Genomic DNA, 17783 nt, shown 5'->3' with positions numbered 1-17783 from the left:
GATAAAATTTAACCCTTTTATTGCGCATACTCCTTCCTGACCTGGCCCCTATGCATTCTCCAACATTCTCCAACATCTTCCAGCATTCTCCAACATGACTACTTTCCAGGCCTATATTCTTTCTTAAAGTATCTTGGACAGGCCATACATTTCCACACTTTTACACTTTTGCATATGCTGTTCTCTCTGCCTGGAATTCCCTTCTTCTTCTCCCTCCTCCACTTCACCTTCCTTTTAACTTTTTCTTCACACAGCGCAAGTGTTACTTTCTTAGGAAAACCTTCCCTGATCTCCTGTCCCAGACGGAATAAGGCACCCTTTGTCTCCTCTCCCAGCTTGCTTCTGTTCACTTTATTGAAGCTCTAGCCCCACTAAATTTTTTTTCCCTGAAAGTAACGTTTATTTTGAAATGAATAAAGACCCAAGAGAAAGAGCCATAATTCCATCAGCAACTTGGTTTAACATTTTAGTAGTTTCTTTTAGGTTTGGAAGTCCAGCCAGCTTCTGGTTTCAGGTTAGCATCCTGAAAGGGATCTTGGATAAGTCTCCCCTGTGTGGAAGGACCTGGCTAAGAATAGTGAACTTCGAAGCCAGCAGACTGGGGGACAGGAGCTCGAGCCTGGCTCTTTCTTCCACCCACTCCGTGCCTGGGTCATAACTGCAAGCCACATGCAGTTGACCTGCCCTTCCAGGGTCCCTGGTGCAAACCGCACCTGATAAAAGAGACCACACTTCAAAATGGCCACACAGCATCGTCTCCAGATGCACGCCCAAGTCTCTTCTCCTTTTTCTAACTTTCGATCTTAGTTTTAAAGCGCCACCAGTGATTTTTCTGAGGCCCAGGGGGCTCATCTCAACGACTCCCACAGGGAAAGCGGTTTCATGTCTGTCGGGAAACATGGCCCGCCCAGCCTTTGTTGTATAAACTGCACCAGGAGCCATATTTGCTTTCAGTAAAGGGCGGGAGGGCGGGGGCTGATCCGAGGTGGCCGTGGGCCCCCCATTCCGCCTCCATTTTGCAGCTTCTGGGACTTTGAGGAAGAGAAAGTGTGCCCTTTCCCAGTCCAACCAGACTCAATCGGCTTCCTAGGGCCCACGTTTCCATATCCAGTTTCCCAATTTGCATTACGAGGTAATCACCTCGGGGTGTGCTAACTGCTGCTCTGCCGCTCAGATTAACAAGCCCTTGGCCTTGGCCCAGAGCCTCGGGGTGCCGTTGGGGACTAGAGTCGTCCTGATGCCCCGGGGCAGTTTCCCGTCGGTTCCAAGACCCAGGAGGCCACGCGGGTCCGGGCTCCGAGCTGGGCTTCCCGTCCCTCCCCACTGTGTCCCTTCAAAGCCACCAAGCGCGCCACAGAGCGCACAGCCACCCTCCCCGCCGCACGCTTTGCCGCACCCGCCGCGGCCTCCGGGCCTCCCCTCCCCCACCGCCCCGGCGGGGCGGGGCTTCACGCCCACCGGAAAAGACGGGGCCTGGTGCGACGGGCAATCCGCGTGATTGGTCAGCGCGGGCCTGACGCCCGCTCCCGCTATAAAAGGCCGGAGGCAGCGGCCTGCGCCACAGTCTTCGCCTGGAGTTGCCGTGGTTTCCTGCTTCAACAGTGCTTGGACGGAACCCGGCGCTCATTCCCCCGTCCCGCCGGCAGCTCGGATCTAGCCCTCCGCCACCTCCTCCCAGCGCCTTCGGACCGCCCTGAGGTTCCTGCCACCGCAACAGCGCCGCCGCCGCCTCTCCTCAGCCGCCCACCATGACGACCGCGACCCCCTCGCAGGTGCGCCAGAACTACCACCAGGACTCCGAGGCCGCCATCAACCGCCAGATCAACCTGGAGCTGTACGCCTCCTATGTCTACCTGTCCATGGTGAGCGGGCACGGGGTAACCTGGCTGCAGGGCGAGGGGCGAGGCGCGGGGCGCGGGGGGCGGCTGCCCGGGGGCGGAGCCGGGGTGTGGCTACCGGGCGGCCTCCCGCCCCCACGCGCCCTTCGGGAAAATGGAGACTGCTCCAGGTCTCCCAGGACTTGCCTTGCGCAGAAGTTCTGGGCAGTTAGCTCTTTGCGACTGCTCCCGGGGAGGACCTCGTCATAGGCAAAGGCCTCCTGCGCACCCCTTTATGTGTACGGAGAGCCTGGTTTCTTGAAATCCCGGCATTGCAGCACTTAAAACCTATACAATCCTGCAGTTAGGAAGGCAGGTTTTTTTGCATTTCCATCCCATCCTCTGCGTCTACGTGTCCCTGAGACCCTCTGTTTTCTTTGGTAAAGGACGAAGAGGTCCAGCTACCATCCCCCTGGGTATAGCGGAGCCTCCTGGGTAATGGTGTCGAATAGCAGCGGCCTTGGGGGCTGGTGCTAAGTGACTTATCTCCCGTGGGCCGACCACTCCCGAACAGCTGTCTCCACCCCTCTGCTCTGCTTATCTCTAAGTCCCATTTGAATTGAAGCCTATCTGTAGAATCTGCCTTTCTGTGGATAGGAAGTTGTCTTAGTCACCCGTCCTAGTGCCTGGGTACTTAATTCTGTATCTGTTTTCTATCTGTAATAAGAGTTGTAGCCCTCTAAGAATTGAACCCTGAATTCTTGGATGAAACCCACTGACAGCTACTGGGCAAGGAATTATTCTCTGCAGTGATCAGTGGACTCCGTTTTTCAAAATCCTGGTTTTAGTTGATGTGGTGGGAGTTTTAGTCAGAATTGTCTTCCGATCATGCAAATTCTCCAAGAATAGACACGTTCTTGAAAACAGGCCAGAATTTCTATGACTGCCGTTCCATTTGAGGAACACCTGAATGCAGCAAGTGTCCAAAACCGAATCAAATTTTTGCTTTCTACTGGTAATAATGTTTACCTACATTAGCATTGTACACAGTTGTCACCTTGCCTAGTGAGATAATTTTAGAAATCCTTCAGTCTGCCATAAGCTGGCAAGCTCATGTTTTAAAAGGGGTTGATCAGGGAGGAGGGGCTAATAATGCAGGGTAAATACTCCCACACCCTCTCCAGGGAAATTTGACACTGGCTGTAAGAATTTTGCAGTAATACAGGCCTTTCAGACATTCCATACTGGTGTTCCTATGGTATTATAAAGGTTCCTTGTAGTAAACTTTGAATATCAAGGACCAGGTTTCATTTTTGTATTTTAAGAGTAGAAACTAAGTTTGTTGTGTTCAATCCAGAAACACAACCCGACTCCTAACGAAACATGTTCACGTTCCACTTACAGTCTTACTACTTTGACCGCGATGATGTGGCTTTGAAGAACTTTGCCAAATATTTTCTTCACCAATCTCATGAGGAGAGGGAACATGCTGAGAAACTGATGAAGCTGCAGAACCAGCGAGGCGGCCGAATCTTCCTTCAGGATGTCAAGGTGAACAAAAGGTCCTACGGCCGTCACGCTTGCATAGTCTAGCAGTTCTCAGGTGTCAGAAATCAGGCAGAGACTAGCAGTTGCCCTTTTAAAACAAGGATACTTTTGGCTTTTGGCTTTCATGCTCTTTCAGGCCTACCATCTTAGCTAACGTAGGCACACAGTAATAAGCAAGGATGTTAAATTGGAAACTGTCGTCAAGGGAAACTCAGATGTCCCTTTTGCCAAAGCTAGGTGGTTACGTTAGGTACCTGCTGAATTGTCGTGGTTTATTGGTAGAGACTATAGATGCATTGACCTAACTTGCTTTCATTCAGAAACCAGACCGTGACGACTGGGAGAATGGACTGAATGCAATGGAATGTGCGTTACACTTGGAAAAAAACGTGAATCAGTCACTGCTGGATTTGCACAAACTGGCCACTGACAAAAATGATGCCCATGTGAGTATTGGCAACGTGGGAGTAAATGGAGGAAGTCGTTTCCCTCAGGGGCTGGGAAAGCTTCCCAATAATTTTCTTCCCTGTTCTGTTTTCTAGTTGTGTGACTTCATTGAGACTCATTACCTGAATGAGCAGGTGAAATCCATCAAAGAATTGGGTGACTACATTACCAACTTACGCAAGATGGGGGCCCCTGAATCTGGCATGGCAGAGTATCTCTTTGACAAGCACACCCTGGGAGACAGTAATGAGAGCTAAGCCTTTGGCTGGCTTCCAGTAGCCACGGGGGTGACTTCCTGGTCACCAAAGCAGTACATGCATGTTAGGGTTACCTTTATCTTTCTATAAGTTGTACCAAATCATCTATTTACGTTCTTTAATTTGTACCATTTCTTCAAATAAAGTAATTTGGTACCCAGCTGTTGTCTTTGAGTTTTTGGGGTCACACCAGTCAAAATGAAGTACGTATAAGAGGATTTGTACTTAGGAAAATCCTCAGGTGTATGAAACTCCTAAGTTTGGGAAAGATACCAAGGCTCGTTCGTGTGTGCTGATTTCAGACAGAACTAAAGGACTCCTGATTCTGAATTAGGTGTCTGGAATTACATGTTTCCTTCCAGTGATTCATTCTAGCTTTTGTAATTTTTATGTGCAAAAGGGTTAAGTAGTCCTGCAACTACTGATTTTTTGTTATCCATTGGGCTAACCATTTAATTCGGGCTGTCATAGGAAAACATACTCTTCAGTGTGGACAGCCATGTGGCTGACTGGGGCAGTGTCCCGTTGGTGTACACGCAGGCAGGGCCAGGCAGGTGAAGCAGCCCCCTTGGAAAGCAGGCCTGGAATGTGCTTCATCCCTATTGAGAATTGGAAAAAATATGCAACATCGAGTACAGAAGATCTCTTCATTTCAGTGCAAAATTAGCTGTAGTAGGAAAGCAAAGGTTGAGACTTCCTAATACTAAAAACCAGTGACCAATGTCAGGAGACTGCAGAGCTATTAACAGCCTTTTGTAAACAAGCCACAGTGATTTGTAAGTTTCTGTTTAGCCTTAGCAACAAGACAGATTGTAGCCCTTTTAAGTTTTTAATCACAACTGTGTATTCTGACCACAGAAGTAACAGAATCTAGAAATAGGAAGTTAAACTTCTCTCCCATGTGATTGGGATGAGGTAGGGTGGATCTATATTTGGACGAGTGTCCAGAATAAAGGGGATCATTGGTGGTTTTGTGACAGCTTTAGGTTGACCCCAAGGAAGCAGGAAGAGCCCATTTAAGTTCAGAAGTCTTGGTGAGGTCCCAGAAGCAGTAAGATTCTCCAAGGGACGTGTGCCCTCACAACCTTTGGCCAGTCTCAGGTGTGGCACCCTGCAGGAGTGCTACAGGACGAGTGGTTAGGGGGCAGTGCTTATGTAGTCCCAGCTGGGCAGTGTGTTGAGTTCTTGGGCTACAACCTAGAGCCCCCATGACTGTCTGCCACTCCTGTTCAAAGTGAGCTGGATCTAGGCTAACATCTGCCCATCTGAGCCTGTCCTGGTAGCTCTTCCTCCAGCATCATTTCAGTACGATCTCATCTTCCTCCACCTGTGTTCCCGGGACTTCTTCCTGGTGATGCCAGGCTCTTGTATGAAAGGAGCAAAACTTCCCCAACACTTCCCTAGGGCTCCTGCTGAGGTGACCAGTTGTGTTCCCCAAGCCAGTGCCGGGCATAGGTCCAGCCAGCTCTAGCAGTGATGGTACCATAACAAAATTGTGGAAGAAGGATGGGCTCAGAGCAAGGGAAGCTGGTGGGGGCCACCCACGGAGGGAGAGCAGTGCCCCCGATGTGGGGAGAGGACATACCTGTTTTCCAAGGCCCAATAGGGATCTTGCTCCTTGAGTATAACGTGTGCCTTGCTTGTAGATTGTGTGCGTGGTTCTCTGAGATGACTTTGCGGGGCCTCTGACATACCTGTCAGGTTAAACTCCACAGTGTTCCTCTTCACGTGACACAGTTCTGGGTGCTCTTTGAGGCCCCAGCATACTCCAGGAGCAATTCAAGTCTTGGTCCCAGGAATCACAGGCTGTAGGCTTTGGTCTTTGACAGTGTTGTCTACGCCTGAGAGTCTGAAGACGAGGGTGCTGACAGGGTGGGAAGACCATTGGGGTGGGGCTGAGGGGTGTCTGTGGGGCACTGTGGTAGCCTGACCTCCCATACAGTGCATCGGACGTGACGGCGTCCTCCCCACTCACCTGCCAGGCCTTGCTGTCTTGCTGGTCCCTGGAGCTCTTTCTGGCTCCTGTTGCGACCTGCACAACACAAGCCGTGGGAAGGCGAGGGAGGCCGTGAGGGTTAAACTATAATAAAGAGACAGAGACTCAAATACAGTTAAATCACAGAGGACCGAGGGACTCACAGCCTCAAGGGCCTGGAGCCCCGAGTCGAGTCGTGGTGGGTATTTATTGATTTCTTACAATAAGCATCACATGATTAGAGGCAGGGTTCCGCGAAACTCTCACACCACACCATAATAAAAATTCTTCCAATTCCCAGATATTTGTCCCAAAGCAACTGATGCACATTGTCCCCAGGTGACTAAGGTGGGTGTGTACAACCCCCTGGGGGAGCAAGTCTCACAAGGTAAAACCATCCCATGAGCTAAGCAGGAAGAGCGAGATCTTACCGCGCTAATAGGTCCTTTGCACAGCAGGGTGCAGGACAACAACGGGCAGGCATCAGCAGCTTCCCATAATGGTGAGGAGGAGGGGTATGGCTGCCTCCTGACTTTTATTGTGTTAACTCATGGGGGTCCCAATGGGGTCCCGTCTGGCTTAAGTCGTTCCTCCCATGAGGAAACTTACTCGTCTTTGACTGCAGACCCTGTTTACAAGGACCAAATAGGGAGACTTAGGATACATGAACTCAACCCCAAAGAGGGACAGTCCCGCAGAGTCTTCTTTCCCTAAGGAAAGATTGGAGGGGACAGACGGCTAGGCTGCTATGTGACCACAGGCTCCCGGGAGGCTCTCGGACTGGCCCTCATGGAGAAGGACTTCTTTCTTGGGCAAAAGTAGTTTGGTCTTTGAGCTTGCCCTGTGGGGGGTGGTCATGGGACCACAGCCCCAGAAAGCAGCTGATGACGCCAGTGTGAGCGTCCTTCCTCCTCCTGGCTTGGCTGGGACTCCATCTCTTCCTTACGCAGACTGGAAGAGGCGGGAGACTGAGGGATGAGTGGGGGGAACAAAGGACCAAACCTGACCTTTCTTCTCCCTCCTCCTGCTCCCTCCTGGCCCAAGGCCAAGGACACATCTTCCTCACAAGGCCCTGACCCATCCTGTGCCTCCTGACTAATCCCTCCCGGCCCAGCTCACCGCACTGTTCTGTGCTCCCTCTTGCCCACATTAACGCCCTAACAGCCTAGCCTGGCATTGAAGGGCTTCCCCTTCATCACCTACATCTTCCCTTTTATGACCCTCGATCCAGGCGATCTGAATTACTGGTATCCGGGTAGGGGTGGGTAGGTGAAGCCCAGGAGTGACTATGGGCAAGCCAGGGATTTGTGGTTCCCACTGGGGAGCAACGTCCCCAAGGAGAAAAGTCTGGCTTCCTGGGCACACAAGGCCTTCACTCTGCAAGAGAAGGCCCACCTACCCCGGGGTGTGGCCTGCCCTTGGCCATGTCCACCTTCTCCCCATGCGTCAAGGCCCATCTCCAGGCCCGGCTGGAGGCTACCTCCCAGGTGGCCAAAGGCGAGCTGTCTTCTATGTTCTGTCCTTTCCCAGGCATCCAGTACCGGTATTGCGTATCCAGAGTTTGAGCTCCCTCACTAAATTCTGTGTTGCTTGGAGGCAAGGTCTATGCATTATTACTCTGTTACTCCCCCTCCTCCTCCCCAAGCTTCAGCTGTTGGAATACTGACCATGTAGAACTCAAAGGCAACCTCCAGACATGTTTCTGACCTAAGCAAGCCTTCATTTGATCACTTTTCAAAATCTTGCTCACACCAACTAGGGAACTCCAGCTAATTCTAATTATAGCTTAACAGGATATTCGAGCAAGAAGAGAACAGCTTAGTACTGTGGAACAAAACCTTGCTGGTATGGTCCCTGGCGTGCACTGAAGTCCGCTCCACTCTCAACCTGGGGAGAGAGAGCTGTCGGGGCGGCCCTTCAGGCCACGGTGGGCCAGCATCCACTCAAAAAGGATTCTGACCAAACCAGGGAAACGGGACCCACATGGAGAAAAGTTTGGCTGCTGTGGGTGATGCAAGGGCTTTACTCTGTAGCACAAAGTCTACCCCGAAGACACCTGTGATGACCCAGCCTCCTGCTGGAATATGCCTGCCGCCACTCCCCCATCCTAGGGGGAGGGACACCATCCCCCACACACTGAACTCCCCATGCGAACACCCTGGCTTATCAGAAAACACGGTTCTAGACCCGAGTCGGGGACCCGGCCCTGACATCCCAACTGTATCACTAGCCACTGTCTGCACTTGAATAAGTCCCTTCTCTCTCTGGGCCTCAGTTTCCAGCTCTGAACACGGTGAGGGGCTTAGACTGGAAGTACCTAAGAGTCCTGAAGCGGTACACAGTAAGAGTGAAGGATGTGGAGGTGAGTCACGCATACCGGACCCACAAGTGCTGCTTGCCAGCTATGTGACCGTGGGCTGGGCAACTTACTTAACCTCTCTTACCCTGGACTGCATCATCTGAAAGCTGGAGAGAGCAAACCGAGGTTATTGGGAAGAAAAACATAGTTAATATAGTATATGGAGCTTGGGCCAGTGCCCAACACTTAGCAAGCACCGAATATGCATTAACTAGGCTATTCTAAGGTCCCAGGCAGGCCCTTGCACTTGGGGTTTTCTATCCACTGAAGTGGTTCCCTGGGACTGCCCACCTGATATTGAAGGTAGCTCCAAAAAAGGAAGGATGAGGAGACGGGGCGGAAGCAGCTGCCCAGGGGGTGGTGGTACGTCATCATTCCAGTATATGACCTGCTCCTTCGGGAGCAGGTCCGACACGTCCATCCACAGCCAACAGGGACACCTGGTCTCCAGGGACAGAAGAAGTCCAACAGAAAGATCAGTCCAGATGACTTGGAGAGGTCACTTCCAGCTCTCTGGGCCTCAGTTTCCCTACTTGTGAAATGGGGAGACTGACACCTACCTGCAGCCTCAAAAGTTGGGGTGAGAACCCTGGGAGTGAATGGGGATGGTTGTGGGGCAGGGGGGTGAGGCAATTAATTCACTGTCAGGCCTCCCTACACAGCCGATCCAATTTGGGGAGAGCCCATGGGTCCAATTTGGGGAGGGTCCATGGGACAGGCTCCTTCCTCAGCCCCATACCTGCAAACTCCTGTCGACAATCCGGTTGGTCTCAAAGTCTTCATCATCCTCTCCAAATGGATTGGTGAGCTGCTCTGCCACGCTGGGAGTCGATGAGCCTCTGGAAATCCTCAGGTAAAGCTCTTTGTAGCCTTGCTCGCCACCCTTAAACCTTGGCTCCTGCCTTTTTCACCCCTAACCCCTCCCAGGACGCCCTTCCTGCCTGATCATTGCCTCTAAAGCCACTGTGTAAGGGCTTCAGCCGCCCACACAAGGGGGCATTGCCCTTCCCTTCTGGACTCCCAAGCCAGTCTCCCTGCATACCCAGAGCTGGCCCTGTGTGTGTCACTCAACCCAGTCGCCGCCTTTATCTCCCCTCGCTATATCTTACCTGAAGATGCATAATTCTATTCATTCACTCAGTTACTCATTCATGCTCTCAAACATTCCTTTATTCATTATTTTTGAATGCAACAGAGCTATATGCTGAGGCTGTGCTGAATTAAAGGGTGGCCCCAGGCGGGCAGATTCCTGGACACTAACCTCTGAAATCGCCTGCCAAAGCCCTGCAGTGGTGGTGAGCTACAGGGAATTCAGGGGACATCCTGCAAGCCACTGGCACCACAGGAGAATTTCAAGCAGCAAAATGGTTGTGATTGGGTTTGATCTGTAGATAACTGGGGGAGGGCGAGAGGGCATAGCAGTGTGTGTGTGTGTGTGTGTGTAAAACATGGACAGACAGGAGGGAGAGAGAGGGAGACACTACCAAAAAACAAGGAAGAGGGAAAGTGGGTGGGAAATGGGTGGAAAGATAAAGAGGTGGAGACAAAACTGTTACTCGGTACTTCTGTTCGGAAAAACACTGGATGTGATGGGAAGGAATACTTGGATAAGCCACTTGGGGTGGGGACGAGGACACCCCAAACAGACATCTTGAGTAAAGAAAGATGGTGCTTATCTGCTTTCTAAGGGGTGGGGGCCGAGGGCGGTTAACCTTAGGGCTTTTGTTTTACTAAGCAAAGGGGACAAATTTGGGACCAGGGCCTAATCGCTAGCGACAGTGAGAAGTAGCCTCACCAGTACGGCCTGCCATGACTGCCACTCCTATTCCATGCGTTCCCCTTACTCTGGACAAACGTTTGGAGAACATTCTCTTGAGGATTCGTCAAATGGTTTGACAACTGAGCTTTCCCTGTGCCTCTCACGCCTGCTAAGTTCCAGGCCTTGGGTGAAGAATTACGATCAGAAACAGACCTCATGCAGGTCCCACTTCCCTTTGGGTCTCAATTTCTTTGTACGTAAAGAGGTAGAGACACCAGAGGGTCTACTGCCAACGTTTGAGACTGTCCTCTCCTGGCTGGCCGTGACCCCTCTGGTCCTGTCTGCAGCTCAGCCTTGTCCTGTGAGGCTCACCTTCAGCCGGACGCATAGAAGAATTGCAGGAATGTGAAGACAGGGCAACGAGCTCCACCCCACGGCCAGGGTCGGCCTTGGCTGGGTTCAGAAACTGCCGCCCAATTAGGCAAGCCAGGAAGAAGCTGCGAACCGCCATGGTCAACACCTGGGTGGAAAAGGAGGTAGCAGAAATGGGCTGGGTGGGGGACCTGGGGTCAGGAAACTCAAGGCTGCGAGGACAAGGCCTTGCTCTGACTCGCGCACTCATGTGACTTTGGGTCTCTGTGATCTCTTTAAAATGGGATAATCACACTGCCTCCACCAGACTGGACCAGGCAGGAGCCTGGACTCTTCAAACTTGGCCCTAGAGACAACCTGCCAACTCTAGACCCAGCTCCCAGGGTGAGCCTCTTTCTCAGCCCCTAAGTGAGTCCTTGCCATGACAGGTTGCTTCCTGAGTCCTCCTAGCCTCAGTTTCCCAAAGGAGCATGTTCCCTGGCCTAGTCCTCACCTGTGTGTACACCAGCGAGAGACTGAGCCAGTTGTAGGCACACAGTCGTCGTACACCAGGAGTTGTATGCAAGGTGTTCATCTCCCGGTGCGGGGCGGAGGACGGAGGGTTGGGGTTTTGCCCACCACCTGCTCTCCCAGACTCTTCCCCAGGTACCAGGGTCTGGTGATCATGGTCCAGCCCTGGCTGTGTGATCATGAGCAGCTCACTTAACCTCTCTGTGCCTCAGTCTCCTCATCTATCAGAAAGAAGCCGGGATCTCAGAGGTTCATTTTAGAAAGGGAACTTTGGGAGGGGCCACACTGGGCTGTAGAATCCTATTGGAAAAGATCCTACAACCCCAAGGCAGGCTCTGGGAAGACTCGCAGGGGACTCAAGCCTCCTCTTTGTAGAAAACCTTGTTCCTACACAACCCTCCCCATTCTGCAGCAGCCCCATCTGTGTGGGGGCTCACGGTCAGCAGGCTCTGGAGCGGGACAGGGTCCCAGATTCCACCTCCAATCCAGGCCTTCGTTGGCAGGTTGGCAAACCACACCCAGGGCACCCAGACGTGTTGTGTGGCAAGCTCAACTTTCCTAAGTACTTGTGTTCCGCGGGGGTCATGACGCCTGCAGCATAAAGTGAAGCAGTGCGTGGGGGAACCTGCAGAAGGCGTGGCTGGCCAGGTGGCCAGGCCCTGCGGGGACCCAGGGTTCAGCCTAAGTCCCTGCTGAGCTGGTACCTTAGGGACATTGGAGCTCCTTTGCAATCGTCTTTCTTTCAACGAATAATTACTGAGTGCCTACTATGTGCTGTTTGGGGCTGAGTACGTGAGAGGGGTCTGTCTTATTAACCAGGACCCAGACAGGAAAGGCCAGAGACCGAGGTCACAGATGTGCTGGAGAACAGACAACAGGAGGCTTGTAGCTGCTGCCTCGCCGCCTAGCAGCAGGCGGGAGAAGGCACCTAAACAGGCAGTAGCCACTGGCTTGAGTAGGTGGTGGTCATGGCCAGGCACTGGGCTGCAGCCGGCGGGCTGGGTCCTGGTGGACAGACAGGAACACTGAGTAGGTGCCTTGGTCAGAGCCTGTCTAGACTCATGTGTCACCTTAGCCAAGACCCTCCCCTGCTCTGGGCTCCAGCTCTTCCTTCAGGACACCAGGATGGAGATGAAGTGGCCTCTAAGGCCCTTCCGGCTTTGACTGCCTGTGCGCTGTGGGACGTGAGCCCAGAGGCTGCCCACAGCCTTGGCATGGAAGACACAGATAAGGCTATGCCAGTAAATTATAGGACAAGGAGAATGACAACAGTCCACACACTGCGCTCAGGCCTCTGTTCTGAACCCATCTTGGTCAGAAGCTCCCCAAGCTCCGTTAACCCCCCTGGAGCAAGAATTGCTAAGGGGCTCGGTCAGCCTTGTTCACCTTCCCGTCCCAGGGCCCAGAACAGAGCTGCTGGCAGAGATGTTCAAATAATGTTGACTGAGTGATCCACCTGCTGGTCCTTCTGCCCTGGGGATACTCGTCCTCATCTAACTGTGTGGCTCATTCCCACTTCAGGTCACCTCCCCTGAAAGCATGTCCCCAGCCACCCTACCTGGAAATAGCATCCCAGGGCCACCCACACTTTCTGTCCCCTTGCCTAGCTCCGGTTTTCTACACAGCACTTAATCATGTTATAGTTGAAATTATTAGGTTAGTGCAAAAGTAATTGCGGTTTAAAAGGTTAAGAATCATAAAAACTGCCAATTACTTTTGCACCAACTTAATATATTTTGCAGGCCATCCGCTTGTTTACTGCCTATTCCTTCCTTAGAATAAAGGTTCCTATTTTGTGTTCTCGAAGGAGGTGCTCAGTTACAATTTATTGAAGCACTGATTGACACCCACTCTCCCCGCTTGCTCTGATGCCACCTTGGCTGTCTTTCTGTGCCCGGTGCACACCAAGCTCATTCCCACCTCAGGGCCTTTGCACAGACACACAGGCGCCCACTCAGCTGCATGCATGTTGCCTGTGTGTATACATCACACACAGATATGCAGGGACGTCATCCACGCCAAAGGCCTTCAAAACCCCAGCCCAGCCCACCTGGGCAACCCCTTCTCACAGGTGGGTCTCCAGGCTGGTTGGGTGAGCCCACAAAAGGTCTGGCCACTGGACTGGTGGGACTCTCTGGGGTCCTGTGCCCAGTGTCTCTGCCCACACTTAAGGGCTGGCACTGCCCATACGTGTGCTAAGTGGTCACTTGACTCCTTAAGCCAGCACCTCCACAAAGAAGCCCTCGTGTTGGCCCCTTCTCATAATCTGCCCGTAAGCAGCAGCCAGAAAAATCTGCCAGGACCCCTCTAACTCCTTCCTGGTCAGGGGCATGGGGCTGAGAGCAGGGCGGAAATTTCGGGCAATCCCCCTCCACCACAGGCCCTGACAATTCTGCAATTTTCTCAGGACCCTAAAATCCAGAGATTGAGGGATCTGTTTCTGACCCCTGAGATCTTGCTGGGAGAGCTGTGGGAGGGAGAGGCCAGGGGGCTCAGGGCCTCAGCTGCTGTGCCAGGAGCTGCCCACAGAGGGGGAGCTTCCGCCTAGGCCCTGTGGGGTTTGGCAGTGCTGTGAGCCAGTCAGAAGTCCTGGCCCTGTCACCTGTGTGCGGTGATTCTTGGTGGGCCTCTGCTCCTCTTTAGGCCTCAGTGTCCCTATCTGTAAGAATGACAGAATTCTGTGTGTACAGGTGAGGAGCTCTGATTGGCTGCTGGTGACATCATAGGCTACTTGGGCTGTGACTGGCTGGCAGAATCCAGTTAGTAGGTTGTCTGAGCTGTGGAAGAAGAGGGGACGGGGGCTGTTGCGTGTGGGGCCCGGGCCGAGTGTGGGATGACACAGCAGCTCTGGTGTTCATGCTGCTGGCTCCCAGCCAGCTCATGCGAAATAGAGTATGTACCCAGGTCCCCAAGAGCAGCTGGTTAATATCTCAGCCGCTGGCTTCATACATTTTAATACATCAATCAATACGCGAGGGCCTGCCTAAGCTGCTGGAAACGATGCGTGTCTAGGACATGCTCCTCTTGTTTTAAGGGAAAGCTTAAAGCAGCAGTGGCCCTTGTTTCTTCTGTGGCCGTAAGATTGGCTGAGAATATTTGTTAACCGTGTGGCTTCTCGGGATCTTTCTCCAGAGTCTGATTCTGCGATGTAGGAGATACTGCATTTCTAACAAGCACTACGGGATTATGCCAGTGGTCTTCCGACAGCACTTTGAGAAGCTCTGATTTGCAATCTGACCTTGGGCATTGGAATAAATTCACCCCCCTTTCCTCCCTCTTCTCTCTCTCTATCTCTCTGACATACTCCTAAGTGTTCACAATGCCGAGATCACAAGTGATTTTGGAACACACCATTTTTCCCTCGATAATTCAATGCCTAGAAAAAAATTATTTCACAACGACCTTGGGTTCTTTTCTAATCACAGCAGACAACTATGAGGGGGTCTCTTCAGAGATCAGGGACAGCCCTGGGGAGTATTTGCTGCCTCCCTGCCTCCCACGCTGTGGGAAACACCATTCCCATCGCTGTCCTTAACTGAACCAAGGAAAGGGGCAGGTTCACTTGAGCCTCAGTCTCTTCATCTGTGAAATGGGACAATGACACCCACTTTGGCAGCTGGATGAGAATGCTGAATGGGGAATGTTTTAGTCAACTCTCCAAACCAGTGGCTCTCATGCCTGACTGCCTGTTTACGTTTCCTGGTGACAGTCTGCAAACCCCAGTGCCTCGCCCCACCCCTCTAGAGTCAATCGGTCTGGATGGGGTCCAGGCACTGGTGTTTTTTCAAGTTCCCCAGGTGAGTCTAATGGACTGTCTGAGTTGAGAAGCACCGTTGTATTTTCCTACCTTGTAGTCCCTCTTCCCCCACCAACACATATCAGTGCTTGAGAATGAGCTTTCCATTTAGTAGATGACTAATAAATATATATATTTTAATTAAAATTGAAACATGTGCCTGGCACCACACCTGTCACAGGGATGTTCACTTTGTTATTAGTTGAAGGAATAAATGCAACACCAGCCTTTGTTGGGTCAGGTTCTTGCCTCCCCTGTGGTGGCCACTGGAGGGCGCCCTTGACTAGCTGGCTCTGGCTGGCTCAGGAAGCCTGGTCTGCTAGTCAGAGTCTGTTTGGACCCTGAAAGGGACACTGGTGGCTCCTTTATCCTTTATCTCCTGGACTCTAACCAGATGCCATGAGAGGGAGTTGGAAAAAATTGGAGTCCTCCCTCCCTTTCCCCTGAACTGCAGGCTCCTTCACAATATCTCCAAAGTCCCCAGGACCAACTGACAGTGCTGCCCCAGCCCCTTCCCCTCCCAGATGGCCCAGGATATCCCTAGAGACACCCCGTGAGCAGCTATTTGCTCCTGACACCACCCCAGCACTAAGACAGGCACACCCCAGGCATAAGTCATGGTCTCTCCCACTGGATGTTGGCCATGAAAATGTCCCCAGCCAGCCAGGCACTGATTGATCGATGCCATGCTGGGACAAAAGGCCCCAGGACTGATCCCTGTGAGGATGGGGCCCAACCCAGTCAGAATCGACCTCTTCTGCTTTCCATTCTGCAAAGTAGTCATTCAACAAACCATTTCCGAGGTCAAAACTGAGACCATCCTGATTCCTGCCTCCCAGAATTCATAGCCAATTTATCTGAAGAAATCCAAAACACTAATTTGAAAAGATATACGCACTCCTATGTTCATTGCAGCATTGTTTACCCTTGTGTTCATTGCAGCCAAGATATGGAAGTAACCTAAGTGTCCATTAATAGACGATTGGGTACAGAACATGTGGTACATATATACAATGAATGAAAAAAGAATGAAATTTTACAATTTGCGACAACATGGATGGACCTAAGGGGTATTGTGCTGAGTGAAATAAGTCAGACCGCGAAAGACAAATACCATATGATTTCACTTACACGTGGAATCTAAAGAACAAAACAAACAAATAGATACAGAGAACAAATCGATGGTTGCCAGATGGGAAGGGGTTGGGGGAAATGGGTGAAAAAGTGAAAGGAATTAAGAAGTACAAAAATATTCATGGGGATGTAAAGAACAGCACAGGAAATATAGTTAATAATATTGTAATAACTGTGTATGACTTACTGGGGTGATAACTTTGTAAGTTATATAAATATCAAATCACTTGTACACCTGAAATTATTAATAATATAATATTGTATGTCAACTGTAATTGAAAAATAAATTAAGAACAAGAATTCATAACCAAATAAAAACCAGGGAAACAATTCTAACAGAACAGCAAGCCTAATATCTGTGCCAAGTGCACAGAGGTCAGGGAAAATGTACGGGGAAGCAAGCATTCGAACGGGGTCTTGAAGCGTGAGTAGTAATCTGAGCTGAGAAGGATGGAAGAGCATTACATATCAGGGGAACAGCCCATGAAAAGTCACAGAGGCATTACTGAGGAATGGTTCAATATGACATTATTATCTATATTTTACAGAGGAGGGTTTTAAAGCTCAAGACCTGCCTTGTCCGAGGTCACACAACTGTAAAGGGCTAGGCTGGGACTGGAATATGGCTCTTCTGTTTTGAATCCTGTGCCTTTCCACTATCCACTATCACCTCGCCAGTGGAGGTCAGGTTCTGAGAGGTGGAGTTCTACCTGTTAGGGTCATGGTCTCTGTTGGGATTGAAGGGAGGTCGAAGGGATGGAGAGACTTTGTTTGCAGCAGAGCTCTTGGTCTGGAGCCCCCCAGCAGAGAGCCTTCTCTGGGGGCAGGCAGAGCAAAGCTGGGTAGATGGGTGCAGCTTCTAGAGGCAGAATGTTATGGCCTTCTTCTAGGATCACCATGGCAACAGGGGCATCACAGAGGGCCTGCCATTGTGTCCTCTCAGGCCCTGCCTCAGCTGGGCAGGAAGAAGGGCAGGGGCCCTGGGGTGGGCCAGCCAGGTCTGGATGCTCCTCCAGGCTGTATGTAGGGTACCTGGCAGCCCACACCCCTCTCTTAAGGCAAACACAGAACAAACAGGGCAGAAGCCAAGAAAGAAAAGGAAGGCTTAGCACAGCTCGACAGGGAAGAAGAGGGGTACTGCCAGCCTGGGGCCTGGAAACAAGACAGACGGCACCTCTATACTGGGGCCAGGCAGCCCTGATCCCTGAAGGGCTTGATAGAGCCAACATTCAAAGAGATGAACATATAAGCTCTGGCTCCTGCAGAAAGACACAGGGACCAGGAGAAGCTGGGACACGCCTGGGTCCAGCTTCACCAATCCCACTCCTGCCAATGACAACAGAATATCATGGAATAGGCCAGAGCCGGCTCTACTAGAGACGCAAGGAAAGAGGATTCACCACAGCATTGGGGAGAACACTGACCTCTGAGCTGCCCTGTTCCCATGGACTCTGCCTCGCTGAAGCCAGCCAGGTGAGGCACAGACCCCATCCTCGCCACCACCCAGCCACCCCACCAACTCAGAATGGGGACTAATGGGCAGGTGAAGGGAAGGAGGAGCATCACAGGTCAGGCTTCTCCTGGAGAACTGCACTGGGAGTGAGAACCTGGATGCTGTCACACATTCACTACAAGTCGGTGGCCTCAGGTTTCCTCATCTGTTGAATGGGTATGTTAACAGTTTGCTACACTATGAGAGAATGTGAATGGTTTCTCATCCAGCTGCTCATTTTGCAGACAAAGAAACTGAGGCGTATCAAGTCACCAAGAGTTAGAGTCGGAGCTGGAAGGTGTAAGGAGGTCGCTGTC

General features: G+C 51.6%; 2 protein-coding genes across 2 annotated transcripts; one reads left to right on the top strand and one right to left on the bottom strand.

The window, feature by feature from the left end:
- Positions 1 to 1362: 1362 nt before the first annotated feature.
- On the top strand, positions 1363 to 4229 carry FTH1 (ferritin heavy chain 1). Its single transcript, XM_019719050.3, has 4 exons — positions 1363 to 1862; positions 3222 to 3368; positions 3686 to 3811; positions 3908 to 4229. Exons 1-4 carry the CDS (start codon positions 1749 to 1751, stop codon positions 4067 to 4069), a joined length of 549 nt encoding a protein of 182 aa, XP_019574609.1. The 5' UTR covers positions 1363 to 1748; the 3' UTR covers positions 4070 to 4229.
- Positions 4230 to 4553: 324 nt separating this feature from the next.
- Positions 4554 to 17465, bottom strand: BEST1 (bestrophin 1). Its single transcript, XM_088789908.1, is given in 17 exon segments — positions 4554 to 4668; positions 5655 to 5921; positions 5923 to 6101; positions 6476 to 6534; positions 6800 to 6888; positions 6890 to 6948; positions 6950 to 6995; positions 8695 to 8755; positions 8758 to 8816; positions 8818 to 8843; positions 9143 to 9311; positions 10547 to 10580; positions 10583 to 10682; positions 11028 to 11108; positions 11482 to 11576; positions 11579 to 11635; positions 17399 to 17465. Coding segments are annotated over 17 exon segments (1563 nt in total).
- Between the last annotated feature and the right edge of the window lie 318 nt (positions 17466 to 17783).

Source organism: Rhinolophus sinicus, chromosome 14, assembly GCF_057876585.1.
Source record: "Rhinolophus sinicus isolate RSI-liver-muscle chromosome 14, RSI-T2T, whole genome shotgun sequence".
NCBI lineage: Eukaryota > Metazoa > Chordata > Mammalia > Chiroptera > Rhinolophidae > Rhinolophus > Rhinolophus sinicus.
The sequence above is the reverse complement of the archived record's forward strand: the minus strand, read 5'-3'. Positions and strand labels throughout refer to the sequence as shown.

Excerpts from the sequence above, each read along its gene's own strand:
- FTH1 (XM_019719050.3), top strand. The coding sequence starts at position 1,749 with ATGACGACCGCGACCCCCTCGCAGGTGCGCCAGAACTACCACCAGGAC. Across the intron at positions 1,863-3,221 it reads CCTATGTCTACCTGTCCATG|TCTTACTACTTTGACCGCGA; the intron begins GTGAGCGGGCAC and ends TTCCACTTACAG. Across the intron at positions 3,812-3,907 it reads CTGACAAAAATGATGCCCAT|TTGTGTGACTTCATTGAGAC; the intron begins GTGAGTATTGGC and ends TCTGTTTTCTAG.